Consider the following 23,298-nt stretch of genomic DNA (forward strand, 5'->3'; position numbering starts at 1 on the left):
ACAGATCCGCTTCCCTTCCTAATAAATGGCAGAAATTTGGAACATGATAATTTGTCAGCTTTTTCGGTAATACTCTAAGACTGATTGCATTGATGAATACATTTCCAGTTGCGACTGAAGATATTTAGGTGAAAAATGTGATGAACAGATATAAACAATTATGTTATGCAATAGATAGCACAATTCTTTTTGCTTTTCTGCTTGGTTTCCATTCTTTTTTTTCCCTACAGTAAATTCTGTTACCTTGCTGTGTGTAGCAGATAACCATCAGTTCCTGGCTCACGTCTCCACTTCTTCTGACTGGAATAAATAATTCACCAACATCTTCTTCAATAGTATAGGTGGACTGAGGAAGAAAGACTGTTGATTCTGCAAAGAACAGACACATCTGTTTACATAGATTTATGGCCTCATAAAGTCACCTGTAAATTAGCTAGAAGCATTTTAGCATAATCTAAAGGGCAACAAATAACTCATATTTATCATCAACAGGGATAAATTTTAAGAAAAATATGGAGGGTGAGAGATATAGAGTTTTTTAGTCTTTCAGAACTGAAAATTAGATCATTAGGTCTGAATTCAGAAGTACTTATGAAGCAGTCTCTGACATAACCAATTTACTCATCTAGGGTTAATGGTGCAAGACATTGTTTGAAGAAATCTTCCACAAGGTCAATATTTTTATTATTTCCATGGTATTGCACTATTAAGTGTTAATAACAGAAGCATCGATAGCACAGCTCACACACAAGCAGCAGTTCTGAAAAGCTGCTGTTTAACTTATGCTATCAAGCTCACAGTAAAAATCACTTGGCATTGAGGGTGACGCAAGACTGAGCGTTTGCTATCTTACTTTGACTTGCGCATTTGGTTTAAGTTGGTTCCATCTCTACAATACTGTTTTACTCAAAGGCGACATAGCCAATACAGTCAGTGAAGTCTGGAGAGCAATCTCACCCTAAAATGCATTGGACCAAAACATGTCAGATCTTCTTTTTCAAGCAAACAACCTCACTAAAATGCATTTTAAACTCATTTATTATTTTATACTCATATAAATAGATTACTGAATTCTATGCTGTTACTGGGAGTCAGGTTCAACTTTGTTCTTGTCCTCTCAAAACCTCAAGAACAAAAGGTGGTTATGCATACAAGAACCTTTACAGTTTCAGTAATATGACTGCAAACCAAACAGGATATAATTCTGTAAAATATTAAATGAAGTGGTACCAGTTGACAGCACAAAGCAAATAATTTCATTATTGCATAATACTTTGACAAAAAATGTTCTGAAAATTGACAGGTGACTTCTTTTAAAACATGTTCCATGTTTTATTTCTCCAACTGGAAAATACTACTAGCATTATTTAAGGTAAAAGCCTGCCTTAAAAATGCTGTAATTCAGGTTTGATAAGATCTATACACTTTCACTATTCCAGGAAATAAAAAGAAATAAATGCGAAAAGCAGCAAATCGCTACCTTGTTTTAAAGTAAACCAAAAAGTAACACTAAAGCCCCCAAATCTACTCCCTTTATTTCTCCATTTAGAATTAGTTTGACAAAATTAAAAACTCTATCCTTAAAGAAAAATGCAGGAATCTGATTTGTTTTTTTTTTCCTGTCTCTTTTATAATTATCCAACTAGGACTAAAATGACACTATAAAAGTTTAACAGATCTTATGAACAGCATAAAAGCTGAGGAGAGAATGCAGCCTTCCAGTGTCTGAAGGGGAGCCTATAGGGATGCTGCGGATGGACTGTTCATTAGGGACTGGAGAGATAGGACAAGAGGTAATGGGTTAAAACTTAAACAGGGGAAGTTTAGAGTGGATAAAAGGAGGAAATTCTTTCCTGTTAGGGTGGTGAGGCACTGGAATAGGTTGCCCAGGGAGGTTGTGAATGCTCCATCCCTGGCAGTGTTCAAGGCCAGGTTGGACGAGGCCTTGGTTGATATGGTTTAGAACAAGGTGTCCCTGCCCATGGCAGGGGGGGTTGGAACTTGATGATCTTAAGGTCCTTTCCAACCCTAACTATTCTATGATCTAGACCATCTCAGCTAGTGTAAGAAAACACATCTTTATGCAAGTTATTTTGGGAATAAAACTTTAACTAATGTCCCATACACTGAGGGGCTGGTACAGATTTTCAAGCAAACTCACTATTTCAGTGCTAAGACTTCACCATTAAAATCAATGAATTTTAAAATAATTTTCACTGGAAGCAGAATAAAACTTTTGATGGTTCCTCTTCAGTTGGCATCTGACCTTCTCATTACATGCACTTTAAAAGATTATCAGGAAACCCAATCCTTCCCCTCAGAGTTCTTTCTCTGTTTTTCCTGTAGATATTCCTTGATTTGCAGTTGTGCACTGATTTTCTCCTATGCGACCCACCTTATGAATAATTACTAAAAATTATCTTAATGTAAAAAATAGAAAAAAACTGCTTTGCATTAAGACGACTCAGATGATTATCTCGAATTTTGCTATCTCACTGATCATATAAAAATAGATTTAACACATTTTCAAGTAATTTCCATATCTCAGTGAGTAAATACGATGTCAGATAACCTCTGGTTTAACTTGTATTTGTAACTAGGAACTAAGAAACCTGGCTTTTGTGCAGTCCTCTTCAAATGTTAATTAGGGAAGGCTATGCAAAACAATCTGTTACTGTCACTCAGTATGTGAAAGACTTCTTAAGGATAGTTTGGTGTGACCATGGCCCAAGAGTTCAAGTGTCTGGGTGCAGTTGAAAAACAACATAACCAGAGCACATTCTAGTTTCTTCATTTTTTTTTTCTCCTTTTTTTTAATAAGCTTTTTTTTTTCATTTACATTTAAACATAATTTTATTTTTTTCTTGGCAGTTTGTGATGTACTTGGTCTAGTGAACCCTTACTGAGCTTCTCAGCTTAAGACCTAACAGACACAACTAGTTTGTTCCAAGACCCAAACTTGTTGGGACCAATGAGCCTGTATTTTCTGTACCATCCTCTCCCATGTGAATTATCATGGCAAAGTAAATCAAATCAAACACCTGTGCAGATACACTCTGTTTGCAAACAGGAAATATAGGAAAAATGCAGGTATTTCATTAAAGAATGCTACCTTAGTCACATACTCATGAATCACTTAAAGCAGTAGAGGACAAACAGCTACCCAATGCCCAAGTCTGTCTTCAGAAATAATCTAAGGAAAGGTAAGCTTTACTATCCAATGTTACTCACAGCATTTGCTCAGCAGCTTACCTTTTGGTATATGCCCATATTGGCAGTACAGTTCTGGAAAGGTTCTTACCATCTCCTGGGTCAATAATTTCCACCGTAGATACAGCAGGAAATTCCAGAACTGCCATGACAGGCTCAGAAAGCACAATTTGGAAGGATTCAGACTGTTCATGTTCACCATCACTCAAAATCCGTACTCGCCACATAGCTAAGGTTTGGCCAGGATTAAACTGCACCTGCTTCTGAGCTTTTCCTCTGAAGTCTCTATCTTTCTTGGCAGTACCATCTTTGGTGCTAATACCTGACAAAAAAAAAAAAAAAAAACAAAAAAAAAACCACCCGAAAACCCCAAGAATTCAGGTAATTAAAAGCATCACTTGTAATTTTTCTCTCATTATGTCATCTTTAAAAACCAGACTTTTTAGAAAAATATACTTTCCACAACCTGAGAGTGTTTAAGCCAGCTCTGTTCCTCTTGAACAATTTTATACTGGTGTCACACATAGAGATGAAAGTACATTAATTAACATTATGAAATGCAGTTTGGACAGAATTAGTCAAAGCAAAACTAAATACTAGGAAACCTTTATATTCTCAGAGGTCAAGTTTCCATTTCTCTGTAATTCACGAATGGATTCAATTCGAGAAAGGCAAACAGATTTTCCCCCTCTTTAACATTCTGGGTTCTTTCCTGTTCCAAAACATCAAAATAACACGCTGCCTGAAACCCTCAAAAATATTTATTTCTCTTAGAAGGAAATAAAAAAAAAAAACTGAAAAGTTCAGCCTTCAAATGGAAAGGTAAGGAAAACATAAAGACATGAAGGGGTAAAACATACAGAATAAGGTGAAAGATGATGTAAAATCTGAACCAATGTGGTCATTCCCACTACAGTAATCACTGTTTTAGATTGTTATACACTTTTTTCAGTGTTTGAGTAATGACAGTCATAAACTCAAGTCAAGCTGAAACTGCAATGTAATGGGAAAAAATCTATGACAGACTGCACAGGCCTTGTAACTTGGTACCTAGGCTGCTCAAAAATGGCTTTTCACTGGTATTTGCCTCACAATTTCAGGCTTCCTGACAGCCCCTGATGGAAATTAGAGAGTCCTTCAAAACCATCTACACCTCATGCATTTGGCCTCTGTTTGAACAGGTCTTTTGCAGGTTTTCAGAAAAAAAAACCATAAAGTTCTCCCTTCTCTGACTGTTTCTTCTAACTGTATTTTTTAGTGCATTAAAATGTATTGCCTTTCCTTACAAACCTTGACTTTCTTGTTTCCTGCTTGGGCCTCTTCCTAAGTCATAGCCATCATTTTACATAACCTACAACCCTTCAGCCGCTTCGGTGCTGCACATGGACCAGAAAGGCCAGTAAGCACCTTAACCAAAATCTTTATGGTGTTTTGAACACTGTAATTCCACTTTGCAGGATTAAGGTAGTCAGAGGCTATTTATTCAAACTGGTTTTGTTGGATTTTTAGTCAGCTCAATCCAGAAACTGAACCTGGATCTATAGGTAGAAAGCTTTGTAAATGCTATTTCAAGAATCAGAAGTAAAATCAGTATCTGTTAATCAGTACCAGTAATTAATTTAAACCACATATCCTTAACTTTGTATTTAATTAATCTCTTTTGTTCTTTCACTTGCTTCAAAAGAAATATATTTTCAAAGCTAGTCCACTGTCCAAAACAGAGGTTTGTTTTTTAAGTTAGATTTGCTTTTAAGTTAGATTCACTTAGCTAGTACTTACATCCCTTATATCTCATGTCAAAACAGGTACCCTAACTACACCCTCAATACCTGAAACTCAGATTCTTATTCAGAAAGAGACTTAAACAGAAGTCATGATTTATAAGCATGAGCTTGTGCTCTACGTAGGGTAAATACTTACATATCTCTGCAAAACCAGATTGAAACTGAGTGCCTTTTCTAAGTATTGTAAGCTGACAATACATTTGACATGAAACTATAAAAGGGTAATGCTCCCTGGTCCAAATGCATCACTGGGAAGAGGATGGGAACAGATCCAGAAGCTACAGACAGGTGTGAGGTTGCAGACTGTGATAACACAATCTTTTTTCAGCATTTCACTCTCCAGACACTGCAAAACTTTCAACACCACCTGTATCAGCCTTAGTCGACTGCCAACACTGACTGAAGAAAATGAGCCTAATGCTCATAGCTGCTAATCAGACCAGCTCACAATAACCTTCCTGGAAAATTATCTATGTTTATTGTTGTTTTTTCAATTGCTACAACTGTATTGTCTCGTTACAGGAAAAAAATAAAGTCTGGAAAGAGAGTATATTCTGTGAAACAAACACAACAGTGTTATCAAACAAATAAAAAACAGAAGGACTGGGTCTTGGGTTGTTAAGTTAAAAATAAATTGCAGAAGACTGAAAAGGTGAAAATTTCATTATATTACAAAAGAAATCATATCTCCACCATAACAAAAGATACTTGCTTTAATAAATAAACATATTCCTTTGAATCTAGCTCGCTTATTATGAAACACCAACAAAAGGATATAGCTGTATTGATACATTTTATCAGCTATCTGGCCAGTGTTTATGGAAGCAATTAATAAGGTTAAAATCGCACTTACTTATAAAAGACGTTTCTCCCAGGTAACCTCTCCGTTTAAGAACAACATCAAGATATTTGGAGTCTTCATTTACTAAATAATACTCCTTTTCTAAGGAGATCCATGCCCAGTTTAGGCGAAAGTGTTGATTCTTCAGCTTATTACCTCCTGCAAAACAAAATTATAAAGATATATTTATTATTTTTTCTTTTTTTTTGTTAAATACTACTTTCTGTATTTTTCTGTATCTTAGCTGATTATTGCAATCCAAAGGGTTTAAAGATTTAAAACTAAGAAATAACAAGAACTCAACCATAATATATTTGGTACATATAGGAAAAACATTTATCTTAGATGCATACAAAGAAGTATATTAATTTTATTTTATATTTTATTTTAGTTCAAGGGAAAAAGAATTAGAATTAATCAAAATATATTTGGAAAAATTACAAAAATTGTGTATGATCCAAGATTCTGCAGAATCGCATTGGTATTTCCAAATAATACACAAGGCAGGACGTCACACAGAACTTCCTTGATATGATCAGAGTGCCAGAAGCACTGGAAGACCCTCAGTGTTCATAGAGACTGGAGATGATACCTACTATCTTTTAGTCTGCATTTACCCAGGCAGCCTGCTTCTAAAACTCAATTTTTTTTTTATTAAATCTAACAATCTCTGCTCTTATTGGTTTAGAATTGATTCATCAGCACTGCATGATTTTAGGAACAGCTTTCACATCTTCCTAGGAAATGGTTCCAACAAGATTAATTATCCCTGATACATGCCGCTGTTTATACCTATGCTTATGCCCTCCTAAGCTTAACTCTTAAGATACTTAAATCTTGAGTTGAGTACGTTTGCCTGTGTCACCTAAGAAGATTTAGAGAGAGATACAAATTCTTATTAGAATGCTCTTAAAGTATTTTGCAACCAATCTGTCTCCACAGTTCGGTGAATGCCCCAAACTGAGTTAGTTGCTGAGATGTGTACTGAGTGTCACTTTTCAGAGTCTGGACCAAAAGATGTCCTCAGTTCTTTTTACATAGTTATTTTTAGGTGTGCAAAACTGTAGCAACACATTCCTGGTGAACAGACTCCAGAGATCCTTTCCAATGTCTCTACTGTATTTGTAGCACAACAGCTTCCCTGCAGTCTTACTAATAGGAACAAGAATGGTTTCTGTGCACTGAAACACTGGGAATTGAAAGCACAGGACAACAAGCAGTACATTCAGCTAGAGAAACTGAACCATTAAGATGGACCAAGCCAGCACCTCTGGCTAGCAGCTGTCAATGGCATTGTCCTGAATTTGAAGACTGTATTTCTTCTTACAGTAATCGGAATAACCGTCACAGTCCTCCTCAAACAAAAATGCCCATATAATTATCAGCAGACTTAGGCTTCCCTTTTTGAAGCCAAAGCAATGCAGGAATACAGGAAACATCCCTCAAAGTTTTGAGGGGATGATATGGAAGTCATTTGATTCCACCTGCAAAGCACTAAGAACCAGCCTGATATTTAAGCATATCCCACCCTAAGCTCTCACTCCCAGCAGAAATGGGAGTGAGACACAACAGTGTCTATAATTAATGGGATTTGCACAACTGTAACACAACAGGAAATATTTCTTGAAACAGCAGGCTTCATGCAACATTTCTTAGCCTAGAAAAGCAAGCCAGAAATAACAACTGCAAACAGATGGCCCTCAAAGGTCCACTTAAAAATGCTACTTTTTTTTCAGTTGGAAAGATAACAGCTGGAAAGAGCTAGCATCTATTCCATTGACTATAAAACAAATAATTGCACAGCAGACTGAGTATCTCCAGTTAGATTAACACATTTCTGATAAAATATAGCATAGCTTTACTTTCTCATGTACAGTTTACTGCCATCTGTTCACTGATTTTCCACAGTAAAAAGGCATTTCTTGTCAATGTAGGGATTCTGGGTGCCACAGATAAAAGAGCTTGACAAGTCAAGTCCTGTATGTCATCCTATTGGATATGTTTGTTATTACTCAGGATAACCCTCTAAATTCCATAGCAAGAATCATATAACCTGTTCAGCTCATTGAAGGCAGATGCTCATTCAGCAACTGTCTTCTGGGAACATTTGCTTGTGTGAGAGGCTGTAGTCGTATTTCCTTCCCACAGGGTGCTGCTACTGAACAAGGTTTGCTCAGGTAATGACTGAAATGTGCCAGGAGCCTCCTTTAAAAATTAGCACTTCTGTACACAAGCCAGTGAACAAAGTAATTCCTCTGACCAGCAGAGAAACATATCTAAATATTTCTGTTCACACATGGCTTAAGTACTGGAAGAAGAAGTAAATGGAGGTTTATTTTCCCCTTCCAGCTTCTTCCATTCTATTCTTTGAAAAATTAGGCAGCCCTTCCATATGCTTCCACTCTTCTTCAGAGGTAAGCCTATTTCTTTATTGACTCATCTGTTAGAAAAAACAACTACCATACTTGTGTGGTCTCACATAAAGGCAATGGTCCTGTGTAAACAAAAGTAGGGATACTCAAGCATCACACTGCACTCCTTCCTCTGCTTCTTTCCTCTCTTTTGATCTTTTGACAAAGGCTACAGAAACACATACAAACCTCGTAAGTATAGTGTTAGCTACACCAGCACGTACTTTAGGGTTAGCCTTATGTTATGTCTTCTCATTAGTTTCCTGGGACAAATGTAACAGCGTATGTCTTATTCTTTAATCTAGTGAGAAAAGGTGGTTAGAGGGAAAAAATATTAAAATGAATATTCTCATTTAAGCATTTATCTTTCTAACCATGCTGTTCAGATATCTTTAAAAAGATGTAAAACCTCCACGAGAAATTCAGATTAGATTGTCAGAACTTTCTATCATGATGCAAAGAGTTCGGAGAAGGAAAGAATTAGCTCCAGTTCTCTCCACAGATCACTGGTTTGTGTGAAGACACTATAAAATCTATCTTTATCATTAGATCTATCTTTATTATTAAATCATGTCTCTTGAGCACTGACTTAAAGTACATATGATAATGCTGATGAACATCTGATTGTAGCTTTGCTGTCCCTAGGAGGTACCTCAGAACCCTAATTCATAAACAAAAGCATACAACTATACCAGTGTCCACTTACTGCCACAGTAGAAGTTGACGTATCTTGATAAAGATACTGGCTTCCCTACACGGTACCTGTGGCATGATCAGTCAGACATGAATCAGCTAAAGAGTGTCTAACCTGTAAAACTGGAACCATGAAGTCTCGCTGTGTCCACAAGATATGGCTGTACAAACACAGCTGTCTTGTACTTGTACAGCTTTATGGTGAAACCTATCTGCTCTCTTTAGTCATTAAGTGGGGTTTTTAAAGGGAAAAAACCCCAACCTATAAATTCTTCCAGGGCAACAAACATATATCAAACACAAGAAAGAGAAGAAAAAAAAACAATTCGTAAACACCCAAAACACACCCCACCCCCACCCCACCCCTCAACCCCCCAGTGGTAAATGAGGCACTAAGAAAGAACAGTTTCATTAAAATTTTTAATTTGGTCTTTTCTCCTTTCTATTCTTATCTTGCTTCCTAAACAGACTACAAAAGGATGTTAAAAAGGAGAATCAGATCACCTGTGATAGCACAGGAATCATCATATGGCATAATTAAAACCACAATAAAACATCTTAACAAAAATTTCCTCTCTCTTCCTCCAGTTCTTTCCAGGTTCTGCTGCTACTTGCTGATTTGTTTCCATGTCTGCAAGAGCTGCAGTCTTTCTTTATTGGGTCAGAATATTTGACCCTACTGGGTGCCTCATTCAGACAGGGTTACTGAAGTCGGCACTACTCTACCCTCCTTGCTATGGATCTCCTCACTGAAGCAGGTACATAAAGCATACAAAAAAGAAAATTCACTCCTGAACAACCTGCAGAGAACACAAAGACAGCAAGAGAGGAAAGAAAAGGGAATCATACGATTTTAGACATTTGTCCTATTTTCTCATCCTCTGATCTGCCGCCTTCTGTGCTAAACCAACTTACGTTAATCTATACCAGGATAAAATTACTTCAGCAGTTTTAGTAGATCTAAAATCTGATCTGAAATGCAGAAATGTTCATCCCAAACATCATTATTCCCTATTTAGTCAGGAAGCTCCCGGTCAACCTTAGCACTTCTCAAGTTTTTTGTTTCCCACACTATTTGCTAGATGTTATTCCTGGTTTGTATAAATGTTTTTTTGCCTGACTAGACAAGGAAGAGACAATCTTAGATAATTCTGCTAGTCAGAATAGATACAGAGAAGATATTATATGTCTAACTCAAGACATATAGTTTCAACAACTTTGATTTGCCATAGTATGTCATGGTCCCAGGACATTCTACCTCAAGGTCAAAAAGGCAAAGGTCTCAAGTAATTTTTTGACTGTCCAACTATTAACACAACCCCACCTATAATATAGATGAGAAAAGTTCTTCAGTCAGTCATTGGGGCAGCACGTCATTGGACTAGATCTTTAAAGATCCCTTCCAATACTAGCTATCTATTCCATGATCATATGTTATTCCCTCTGCTATGATCATCAGAAAAGGCATATCCCATAAAACTGTGTTAACTTTATACGGAAAAATTATTTGCAGAAGTGAAACGTGCAAGTAAACTCAGTATGTAAAATATACCATTAGAATGTTTTGAATTGACTTCAACGATGCATAAGCTAACTTCATAATTTTATCCAATTAGAAACCCATTAAAATGCTTCACTTTTTAAAGTCTTTTAAAAATGTACTATAATGAATTCCAATCACTAAACTTACTGAACTCTGCACCTTTCTGCACTCTATCTCCACTGTAACACAATATATTTGCAGAACATCCAAAACCAACCCCCTAAACTTGTCCTTAGTGATTAGGGACTAAAACAATGCTTTCTCTGACTTCTCATGAGAAAACATACTCTTCCCAGCATTATGGACTTGGCTTGCCTTGAGTGTAATTGCTGGTATCCAATGAACTGTAGACAGTTTCCGTCTTTCAGTAGTTTCTGTAATTCTTTTTTGCTTCTGTTTTATGTCTCCCCACAACAAAGAAGTTAGAATGGCCACATTTGCCAGGGCTTAGACAAATATTTGAAGTCATATAGCAGGAAAAAAAATCTGAAGAACACTGTGGAGTTGCTTTGTTACACAATGAGGAGGCAAAGCGAGAAAAGAGACATGGATGTAAAGGCTAGCTAGTGCATATTAAATTTTGATCCCAGTAAAATTCAACTAGGATGTCTCCAAGTGCAGTCTGGAGATTTATGCTGGATTAATTTAAGCAATTGCCAATTCATAGAATCATAGAACAGTTAGGGTTGGAAAGGACCTTAACACCACCTAGTTCCAACCCCCCTGCCATGGGAAGGGACACCTCACACTAAACCATCTCACCCAAGGCTCTGCCCAACCTGGACTTGAACACTGCCAGGGGTGGAGCATTCACAACCTCCCTGGGCAACCCATTTCAGTGCCTCACCACCCTTAATGGCTTTCTTCATCATATGGTAATGGATTTCCTCATCATATCCAATCTAAACTTCCCCTATTTCAGTTTTAACCCGTTACCCCTTGTCCTATCACTACAGTCCCTAATGAAGAGTCCCTCCCCAGCATCCTTGTAGGCCCCCTTCAGATACTGGAAGGCTGCTATAAGGTCTCCACACAGCCTTCTCTTCTCCAGGCTGAACAGCCCAAACTTTCTCAGCCTATCTTCATCCTCCTGGCCCTCCTCTGGACTTGTTCTAACAGTTCCATATTGGTTTTATGCTGAGGACACCAGAACTGCACACAATACTCCAAGTGAGGTCTCACGAGAGCAGAATGAAGGAGCAGGATCACCTCCTTCGACCTGCTGGTCACGCTCCTTTTGACGCAGCCCAGGATACAGTTGGCTTTCTGGGCTGCGAGCGCACACTGAAGCCAGCTCATGTTAATTTTCTCATTGACCAACACCCCCAAGTCCCTCTCTGCAAGGCTGCTCTGAATCTCTTCTCTGCCCAATCTGTAGCTGTGCCTGGGATCGCTCTGACCCAGGTGTAGGATTTTGCAGTTGGCATGGTTAAACTTCATAAGGTTGGCATCAGCCCACCTCATAAGTGTGTCAAGGTCCCTCTGGATGGCATTCCTTCCCTCCAGCGTATCAACCGAACCACACAGCTTGGTGTCATTGGCAAACTTGCTGAGGGCGCGCTCAATCCCACTGTCTATGTCAGTGACAAAGATGTTGTACAAGACCGGTCCCAACACCGATCCTTCAGGGGCACCACTTGTTACTGGTCTCCTGCTGGACATTGAGACATTGACCACAACTCTTTGCATTCGGTCATCCAGCCAGTTCTTTATCCACCGAGTGATCCATCCATCAAACTGATGTCTCTCCAATTTAGAGACAAGGATGTCATGTGGGACAGTGTTGAACGCTTTGCAAAGTCCAGGTAGATGACATCAACTGCTTTACCCCTGTCCATCAGTTCTGTAGCCCCATCATAAAAGGCCACCAAATTGGTCAGGCAGGATTTCCCCTTAGTGAAGCCATGCTGGCTGTCACCAAACACCTTGTTGTTTTTCATGTGTCTTACAATGCCTTCCAGGAGAATCTGCTCCAAGATTTTGCCAGGCACAGAGGTGAGACTGACTGGTCTTTAGTTCCCTGGGTCATCCATTTTCCCTTCTTGAAAATGGGGGTTATATTTCCCTTTTTCCAGTCATCAGAACTTCACCTGACTGCCGTGATTTTTCAAATATGATGGACAATTCAAGTCTATGTCCAGTTCTTTTGCAGGAGATTAACAGATTCTGATTAAGAGATTACCTAGATTTTTCATTTACAGAAACTGTGGAAGCAAACTTGCACTGTCTCTCCTGTCATTTCAGTTCATAGTCTTTAATTAATCTCAGTGTAAATCAGCTCAGTGCAAATCAGTTCACCAAAAGCCAGGACACCTTCATTGTACTGGCTGTAGCAAGATGCTGTGAACTTTTGAAGGAAAAAGCAAAACAGATAAAGAGAAACCCAGTTTGAATCATCAAAAAAACCCCAGCCCATGCTGGAGCACCACCTGTGTTTAAAAGCCTTTATATCAAGCGTTTAGCTTTGTAACTGAATTCCAGGGAATCTAAAAGATCCACTTGCTGGCTTGGGATTCTGTGTTACAAGCAAGGGACTAGCTCTGTAGGAATTGAGTGATTCCCACTTTTACGGTTCCAACAGTGAATATGTAAATAATTTAATGGATCCAGAGTAAATGCTTAAGCACATACCTGTGTGTGCTGCTGAATCGTTGTTTGTAACAGAAGAGAAAGACATTGAGCTACCTGAAAAGTTCTTAGCAAGACTGAACAAAGTACCACTGGGCAAAAAATATTCATGTTATTCCTCTTCTCACTCAAATTACTTTATTTTGTCCTGTCACTAAGGTGATGAGAAGGCAAAAAAAAAAAAAAAAAGTTAAACAAAATACATGTGCCACCTGACTCTTGGTAAGTACAGCCTTATTTGCTAGGCACTTACCAGTAATTATTTTTAACTAATCAGCAGGTAATAATCACTGCTGACAGCCTTTATGTGAAAGTAGTAAAAAGCTTGGGAGCTTACCCTTCCTTCTGCAGAGCTAACTCATATAATCACATTCAAAAGAAGCAGGACAAAACCAAAGGGGAATGACAGGAGAGGAAGCATTTGAAGGCAGTTGACAGCTACTATGTATGTCCCACTAGACCTAGCAGCACTTCATTCTCAGAAGTCTTTATTGCTATTGTAGAGATATGTGCGTATTTTGAAACGACGCTTTATGTAATTGCCTCTTTTGTTGCTTCTCAGCAACAAAACAAAAAAAAATAAAAATCAGCCAAATTCGATAGTTCCAGGGAATAACCACTACTGACAAAACACTATGGTGTTTCTCAGGTCCCAGTGTGTAGGAACATAATCAACTCTTGTGGCACCTGTTCCACAAAAGGTGAAGACAAGAAACCTGCTACTTAAGGGTAGGATTCATATCAACTAATTTTATCGTGTAATAGATGTATGTTTAATTTAGGCTAGCTGTCTAGGTACAACGAATGTGAAGAACTGCAGGTATATCTGATATGAACAGCAGGATTACCCTCTGGAAAGATTTGGCTCACTTCATTGAATACAATGGGAGAGTTTTAAGCCCACCAGTCTAGACGGACAACTAGAAGTCCAGTGATGTGATTCTCACACATGCACGAAGAAGAGTCCTGAGAAAACTCAAAGATACAACGAATCCTGAACTGTAATACAGTAAACTTGTAAATTCAAACACTTTAAAAGTAATCTTCAGAATATTTAAAAGTAATATTTTAAATACAAATAATTTAAAAGAAAAAAATCTATTTGGTTTAGAATAATTACTATGTTATTATAAAGTTATTTCCATGTTGTCATTAAACTAATTAGCACGTTGCATAGTCACAAACTAATGTTGCATCAGAAATAATTTAAACTTCCTTGTGAGTAATAACAGAGAAAACCCAAACATACCACTCAAGCTGTCATGTCTATCATTAAACAAGGTCCATATTACCTAAAGCAGAATACCTTTTTTCCTAAGGATCCACACCCTGCACCTCCCTCTGAGGGAAAAAAAACACCACCTGGATTAGTAAGGCTTCATGCATGCATGGCCTGCAGCAGTAAGTAAATTTATTAGATCTCTGGCAACACATTCTTAAAATAAACTTAGTGGTCTTCAGGTTTCTGCTTCCTAATTCGTTTTGTGGCGCCAGATAACTTCTCCCAAATCCAGGCTCCAACTGAACTGAAGCAAGGTTCACTTGTCTCACAGAATAATGGGTTTAGCTCCCCTAACATAGTTACTGTCCCATGTGGGACTTTCTTCTGTATTACATCTTTAAAGCAGTGCTACACACATATCAGCCTGTAAGAAAATGACTGCCGTTTAAAGCCTAATCAGACAAAGTGTTAAATGTGAGGGTCCTGCGGTATCCTCAATCTCAGTTTTTGAAACTAATGAGTAATAACAGAAAAGGTTACTTCAATCTCACAAATGAAAGGCGTTCCAGGAGAATAGGGGCCAGGAGGAACGTACAATCAAAGTATTGTTTTGTGCTATTTTAAGAAATGCCTTTATTCTGAGGAAAAAATAATTGATTTCCATTTCTTTAACTAACATTTTAATTCACAACCCACTACTGCAAACTGATTCATATTTGCCTAATATTTCAATGCTTGCAATATCACTTTCATACTTAAAATCAGGACACATGAGTGGGTGCTATCTGAAACTGAGGCCTCTAATTTTTCATCATCATGGCTTGACGAAGATTTGGGAAGGGCTTTACCCAAGCTTACTACAAGCGCGCTGATGACTAAGAAGGCCAATGTGGGATATAGCAAATCCGGCTACAAGAAGTACAGCAGAAGGTCTCCTTGGGTGGTACAGGTGGGGTGTGAATCTTTCTGCGTTGTCTTTTCTCCTCGAGACTAGTTCTTCATGAGCTCTCAAAGGAGTCAATGGCATTATGTATGGTGTGCCTCCAAGTCTCCCGACTGGAGTCCAAGGTGGACCACTGATGGTAGTCAATATGGCCAAGGCTAAGGAATTGTTTCAGGGAGTCCTTATATCTCTTCTTTGGGCACCTCTCTTGCGGCTACCGGTGGCAAGTTTACCATAAACACGATCTTGGGGAGGCAGTGATCCTTCACCCTAGAGACGTGCCCTGCCCAGCGCAGCTGCAATTTCAGCAATGTGGCCTCGATGCTGGTGAACCCTGCCTGTTTGAGGACAGTGACATTAGACATACAGTCAGTCCAATGGATGTTTAGAATTGTATGGAGGCAGCGCTGATGAAAGCGTTCGAGGAGTCGCAGGCGATGACGGTAGATGACCCACGATTCAGACCCATATAAAAGAGTAGACAATACAATGGCTCTGTAGACACTGATCTTTGTACTTTTCTTCAGGTGTTTATTGCACCAGACTCTTTTATGGAGTTTTCCGAAGGCTCTATATGCCTTTGCTATTCTGTTGTCTATCTCTTTGTCGATCATGGCATCCGAGGAAATGATGCTTCCCAGATAGCTGAACTGCTGAACTGTCTTAAGCTCTGACTCGCCAATGGTGATTGTGGGGATGGCGATGATCTTCTTGCGGTGCAGGTTGGTAGAGGACTACTGTCTTCTTCAAGCTGACTTCCAGCCTAAAAACCTCAGCTGCCTCTGCAAAGCAAGATGTTAAACGCTGCAGAGCTGCTTCTGTGTGGGCAACAAGGGCAGCATCATCAGCAAAAAGCAGTTCACGGACAAGATGGTTTAGGGTCTTAGTGTGGGCCTTCAGTTGCCTTAGATTGAATAGGCTACCATCACTACGATATTGAACATAAATGCCGTCTTGTTCGTCGAGGTCTGCCATTGCCCTTTGGAGCATCATGCTGAAGAAGATTGTGAATAAAGTCGGTGTGAGAACTCAACCTTGTTTCACACCATTGGTTATCGGGAAAGGCTCAGAGAGTGCATTGCCATACCTGACTTGGCCTTGCTGATCCTCACGTAACAAAATAATCATTTTGAGGAACTTGGGGGACAACCTAATCGTTCCAAGATCAGCCACAGGCCTTTTCTGCTCACAGTGTCAACAGCTTCGGTGAGGTCAACGAAAGTTACATATAACCCCTTATTCTGTTCTCTACACTTTTCTTGCAGTTGTCTGAGAACAAATACCATGTCTGTGGTACTTCTATTAGCTCTGAAACCACACTGACTTTCAGGTAGAAGTTCTTCTGCGATAGCAGGTACTAGTCTGTTCAACAGTATTCTTGCAAGAATTTTACCAGCAATGGAGAGCAGAGTTATACCACGGTAGTTTGAGCAGTCTGACTTGACACCTTTTTTCTTATACAGAGTGACGATGATTGCGTCACGAAAGTCTGATGGTATTTTGCCTTGTTCCCAACAGCACACAACTAGCTCATGAAATTTAGCATGAAGTGCTTGACCTCTGTGCTTCCATATTTCAGGTGGGACTCCGTCAACCCCAGCTGCCTTGCCAGTTTTCACCTGCTGTATGGCTTTAAGAGTCTCTCCCATGGTAGGGGCTAAATCCAATTCGTTTTTCACTGGATGTTGCAGAATGTGCTGGATTCCTTCGCCTTGGACTACACGATCAGCACTAAAGAGGGTTTGAAAATGTTCAGACCAACGATTCAGGATGGAAATTTTATCTGTAAGAAGCGTTTGGCAATCTGCACTAAGTAAGGGGCTTTGAACCTGAAATGTGGGTCCATACACTGCCTTCAGAGCCTCATAGAATCCTCTGTGGTCACCCAAATCTGCACATAGTTGAGTCTTTTCTGCTAGGTTGGGCCACCACTTGTTCTGGATGTCTCGGAGTTTCTGTTGGAGTTTGCTACATGCAGGACAAAAGGCTGCTTTTCTTACATGGCAGAGTGGCTGAGCGAGGTGTGCTTGATGAGCAGATCTCTTTTTTGTCAGCAATTCCTGGACCTCCTGGTTGCTATCGTCAAACCAGTCTTTGTTTTTCTTTGAGGAGAACCCAATGGATTCTACGGAGGACTGCAGGATGCTGTTTTTGATATGTTGCCAAAGTGCTTCAGGAGAAGAATCTATACGTTGGTCTTCAAGCCTCGTTTGAAGGTTAGCCTGAAAGCTGTCCCTCACTGCAGCTATTTGGAGATTATTAACATTGAGCCTCCTCCTCGGAATGCTGCCCCTCTTAGGTTTGGGCTTAAAGTGGAAATTAAGTTTGCAATGCACAAGGCGGTGGTCTGTTTGATATTCTGCATTAGGCATCACTCTGGTCTGGCAGACATCACGAATATTTCTCTGGTGCACTAAAACATAATTAATAAGGTGCCAATGTTTAGATCAAGGATGCATCCAGGTTGTCTTCCAGCTGTCTTTCTGCTGGAAGATAGTGTTGGTGATGGTAAGCTGTTGCTCTGCACAGAACTCTAGTAAGAGGTGACCATTATCATTGCAGCTGCCAACACCGTGCTTGCCTAGTACTCCTTTCCAGGCTTCAAAGTTCTTTCCTACTCGGGCGTTGAAGTCACCAAGGATTATGATCTTATCTTCTATAGGAACCTTTTGAGTGAGATGATGCAGGTCGGAGTAGAATTTTTCTTTTTCTGCAGGGTCAGCTTGCAGAGTTGGAGCATATATGCTGAAAAGAACAACATGTTGCTTATTGCGTAGTGGAAGACGTAAGGAGATAATACGATCGGAACGACCTATAGGCAAATTTTCAAGTTTAGAGATGATGGAGTTTTTAATCATGAAGCTGACTCCAGAAAGATGACTTTCAGTTTTGGGTTTGCCTGACCAGTAGAGTGTATAGCCAGCACCATGTTCTTTGAGGCTACCTTCCCCATGAAGGTGAACTTCACTGAGAGCAGCGATATCGATGTTAAGTCGTGACAATTCATGGGCAATTAGCACAGAACGGCGCTCAGGACACCCACTGTTCACTGTATCAAGCATGGTTCTGATGTTCCAACATGCAAGTGTCAACCTGGACACACCTTTGGAGGCAGGTGTATGCCTTTGTCTCTTTGTTTTTAATTGACCGCAATAGAAGATGCCCATTGGTCGTGGCTAGCCAACCAGGTGGAGGGGGAGATAAGCTTTGGTTAGGCCACCTTTTCTAGGCCTCTCTCCATATGGAGCAAGCAGTGCTGTCCTTGAAAAAGGCTGCTTGGTCATTCAGGATGCTGCCAAACAAGACTGTCATCTCCTGGGTCAGTCTCAAGTGACCAGTGTCCTGAACCGCCTGCATGCTGGGTTGAATCTGCAACTTCCAGTGCACCTCATCACCTGCCATTTCGTCCCTCGCCTGTTGCTACAGGGCTTTGCAAGTGTGGGTAAACCCTTCAGGCCTGCACAGCAGGTTTTTTTTTTTTAGGTGAGGGACAGCGTGCGCAGAATTGGCCCCACCCTTTACACCTGAGGTTTATCTGCCAGGGCCTAGCGAGCTTGGATGATGACAGAAAAGTCCTCAGGTCGTAGGTTTGATTAGAGTGTCCTTTTCTTAGATAGATTGCCTTATAAGGTTATATGAGCTCCATCTGCCCGGGTTTGAAGTTGGAGTTGTCCTTCTCCTAGGATGGTTGCCTGAAGGCTAGTGAGCCCATCCTGCCCATGGACACACTTTGTCTGACCCTTCATTTGAAACCTGACTGGCATGGGAGACCCTACCAGAAGCATAAGCCACCACCAGCATAGCTCCCAACTTCACAAGGGCACTCAAGCTCTTTCCCCACGACAAGGGGGTGTCCGTGAAAGAGAATGAGTCATAGTAAAATTGGAATTGGTATTTGTGTCAAATTGGAAGATTTTCCTTGAAGAAGTAGGTGAACTTTTTAACTCTAACTGTTGAATACTGTCTTTGCAGAGATTGTCCATTTCAGTGACAATCCAAATTCATAAATCTCAAATTCTATAGCCTGAAGAGGAAAATGTATGCAAGAGGGATTAAAGGTTGTTGCTATTTGCAAAATCCACTCTAAACAAAAAGGAACAGCTAAAACTAAACAGAAAAGTTTCCATTTTATCAACTGGACTTGCTGTAACTCACTGAGCACTGATAAGAAAACTCTTCTTTCCCACATAAAAGTGATTGAACCGTTTTTCTTTATTAAGAATTCCCTTCCACAGACTTGAATTTTGGTTTCTTTGCCTTTCTGGCAATGCAACAAATGAAATGTCTGACTGACTGGAGGAGAACAAATGTCAGGCACGTTCATTTAACATTTACTTTTATTTCATTTCAGAGTAATTGTAGCAGGCAATCTAAAATACTTAACTTTTAATATTATCTTACCTGAGAAACTCCTTTGGGGTGCCTTTGATCCTTTTTAAGCTATGCCAAACCTATAACCTTTTGCAGGTGATTTAGTCCTGCTCAGGAAGGGCAGAGTATAAAACTATAAACCGTGCAAAATTGTTGATATAGACAAGGACAAAATAGGGTTCCTTTTTTAAATAACTGTAACTTTTCTTGAGATAAACCTTGTAAAGATGTATTCAAAGATATTAGTTCTGCTGAGGGAAGAAATATTTCTTCATTGTGTGGGGTTTTTATATCATGTCAAGGCTTTTAGTGTTACTTGAGGCCTATCCTATGGAACAGAACTGTATATTCCTAAAGCAGCAATTATATTCCTGTATTCTTATTTTATCTCAAATTCTTATGCTGCAGTCACAATATAAATTACAAGATAAAATGAAAAATAACTGCAGTCACAATATAAATTACAAGATAAAAAAAAAAATAATCAGGGGAAGCCAAACATTCCTTAAAAGATTTATGTCCAGATGAGAGAAATCTCTTTAAATATCAAAATTAAGTAGAGGACATTTGCTACTGAAATTAAAAGCAGAATTTAAAATCCAGAATCATGACCACTGTGAGTTTCCCAAGACAGCTCAACAGACATAAAGCAGAGGGAAAGGAGACAGAAGTGACTGTGAAATTATGACAACTTGACAGTACAATGCTTTCAACACATTATTCCTCTCTCCCTCTTTTTCTCTGCATATGCCTGTAATCTTCACTTATGCTTTGAAATAAGTAATTAAATTAAAATAATCAGTAGAAAAATTGCATCTTTAAATTTATATTTATAGTTTTAGCACACAACAGATCTTAACAATTAATTTATTCATGTATGTGTCACATTTTACAGAGCCTGAAAAGTGATTACTGGTTTAGATATAATTCCCTGTCCTAATGTACTAGCAGAATACAGCACTGTCTTGATAAGTGTAAAGGAATATTTACATAAATTCCCTTTATTTATAATAGCCTTGGTAAGATTTTTTTTCAAAAAATACATATTGGCCTTCAAATACCAAGCTGTGTTTTTTGACATGTCAAGTTGAACTTGATTTGGCATCACTCAGGCTTTTGAGAAATCCTTGATAAAGATTTCCATGATTGTTCTCCCACATGTATTTGGACATTAAAATCCTCCAGCTTTTTCCCAAGGGCCAGGGAAACAATGTTTGTGTCAAATCAAGTCCAGCTATCATTGAATCTGCTAAATGTCATGCATGAGCCTGGGTATCTGTGAGCCTAAGTTTACATTTTTTGCCATAGAGTTTGTATAGAAATATGTGGAGGTGCAACCACAGCAATTTTAACATGCCAGCTAGCACAAATGTTTTTTTTATTTTAAAGAAAGGTGTTTCCCACCCTGTCTTGAAAGGGAGCTGCATAGCGCTTGCCTGTCGGGACAGGACCTCAGCCTCCTGTGTGTCACCCACTACAGCTGATAACATGGCTGACACACAAACCAGAGTGGATCCTCGGGCTGCAGCACAACTTGGGACACTTGGGAAGCTGCTGGGAAAACTCCTCTTGCCTCAGCCTGCAGCAATCCAAATGATGTTAATGACACAGTGCCAAGCTGTCATCGCCTTCCTCCTCGTTTTGGCTGAGGGTATCAAACTCGTTATTTTTAACTGATTTCATCACTGTTCAAAATATTTATTTTCTTTCCCTCACCAAATCTGACAGTGCCCTTGCTACCTGTTAGGATCCCTACTTCTTATAGGAGGTTGCCCAGAGAAGCTGTGGCTGCCCCATCCCTGGAAGTGTTGAAGGCCAGCTTGGACTAGATGATCTTTATGGTCCCTTCCAATCCAGACCAGTCTACGATTCTATGCAGTGACATGCTGGAGAGTGAGGCCCATTCCATGAACATCAGAAAAGACTCAGAGACTGTAAGGCCGTGAAGAACAGCGGATGCAGCAGAGGTGGTATGACAAAGCTAACATATTGCTCAGTGAGATTAATGACATCCCATCATGGGTGGCCCTCCTGCCAAATAAGTATATATGGTTGCTGAAATACCTCTTGCTAGCAACAAGCGATGCTCTGCTGAAAGCCGCACTGTTGAGCAAAATGAGCTCTCCCCTGGATGTCTTTCAAGGATACTGTTTTCCCCTTTTTACCTAAATTAGAGAAGTTAAGGAATTAGCAGGATTAATTAATGAATGGTTAGATGCATAAATTACACTGACTGTATTTTTCCCTCTATTCTGCAGGACGGAACAGGTGCGGATGTCAACTGATTTAACATCAGAAGATGAGATGGCAGAAGAATTAATCTTCACATTGGTAATTATGCAATATATAAGATGTCACTGATTGTTGGACCACTGTTTGCCACCTCTGGAAAGCTGTATATTTGAGCCCACCTATGAAAGCTGAATGACCAAGTTGGGCAGGCTGAGAGAAATCCACTACTGATCCTCCTGTGCAAACCAATCTATGCCACATAAATGCACATGTATTGAAGAAAAATATGGCAGTGATTCCTTATCTGGTTAGAGATAGATCTAAAAACTTATGTAATACAGAGTAAAATTTCAATCATACATTCGCACATGTAACTTCAGTCATATAAATGCCCACAGCTTGCTAAACCAGATCTTGACTTCTTGCCAGCTACAGGCTTCCCTGTATTAAAGGAACTTTTCTTCTCTAACCTTGGTCTACTGGTCAGTCTTGCTACTCGAAAGGGTAGAGTCTAGTCTTAAGCTTTCCAAATAAGTTAAGTATTAAGAAGTACCTACTACGCTACCTATGTAACAAAATAATTTGTCTATCTAGGTCTCAGCCTTTTGATGCAGCTCAGGATACGGTTGGCTTTCTGGGCTGCGAGCGCACATTGCCGGCTCATGTTACGTTTCTCATCGACCAACACCCCCAAGTCCTTCTCCGCAGAGCTGCTCGGGATCTCTTCTCTGCCCAACCTATAGATGTGCCTGGGAATGCTCTGACCCAGGTGTGGGATCTTGCACTTGGCATGGTTAAACTGCATAGGGTTGGCACCAGCCCACCTCACAAGCATGTCAAAGTCACTCTGCATGTCATTCTTTCCCTCCAGTGTATCAAACAAACCACACAGCTTGGTGTCATTGGCAAACTTGCTGAGGGCGCACTCAATCATAGAATCATAGAATCATAGAATAGTTAGGGTTGGAAAGGACCTTAAGATCATCAAGTTCCAACCCCCCCTGCCATCGGCAGGGACACCTCGCTCTAAACCATATCAACCAAGGCCTCATCCTGGCCTTGAACACTGCCAGGGATGGAGCATTCACAACCTCCTTGGGCAACCCATTCCAGTGCCTCACCACCCTAACAGGAAAGAATTTCCTCCTTATATCCAATCTAAACTTCCCCTGTTTAAGTTTTAACCCATTACCCCTTATCCTATCACTACAGTCCTTAATGAAGAGTCCATCCCCAGCATCCCTATAGGCCCCCTTCAGATACTGGAAATCTGCTATGAGGTCACCACACAGCCTTCTCCAGGCTGAAGTCCCAACTTTCTCAGATGATCTTCATATGGGAGGTGCTCCAGTCCCCTGACCATTCTCGTGGCCCTCCTCTGGACTTGTTCCAACAGAACCATGTCCTTTTTATGTTGAGG

At 39.8% G+C, this 23,298-nt stretch overlaps 1 protein-coding gene across 4 annotated transcripts in view; it reads right to left on the minus strand.

The window, feature by feature from the left end:
- The window catches only part of FREM2 (FRAS1 related extracellular matrix 2), a 136,715-nt gene that overhangs the window by 55,218 nt on the left and 58,199 nt on the right, over window positions 1-23,298 (minus strand). For all 4 annotated transcript variants that reach the window (XM_061345079.1, XM_061345088.1, XM_061345098.1 and 1 more), the window contains exons 3-5: window positions 5,848-5,994; window positions 3,302-3,532; window positions 244-369 (exon numbers count right to left, since the gene is read on the minus strand). In XM_061345079.1, coding sequence (XP_061201063.1) covers window positions 244-369; window positions 3,302-3,532; window positions 5,848-5,994 — 504 coding nt within the window. The remainder of the gene's footprint in view (window positions 1-243; window positions 370-3,301; window positions 3,533-5,847; window positions 5,995-23,298) is intronic.

Source organism: Neopsephotus bourkii, unplaced genomic scaffold, assembly GCF_033783945.1.
Source record: "Neopsephotus bourkii isolate Nb327-2 ecotype Australia unplaced genomic scaffold, CSIRO-AGI_Nbou_v1 NB_36, whole genome shotgun sequence".
Lineage (NCBI taxonomy): Eukaryota > Metazoa > Chordata > Aves > Psittaciformes > Psittacidae > Neopsephotus > Neopsephotus bourkii.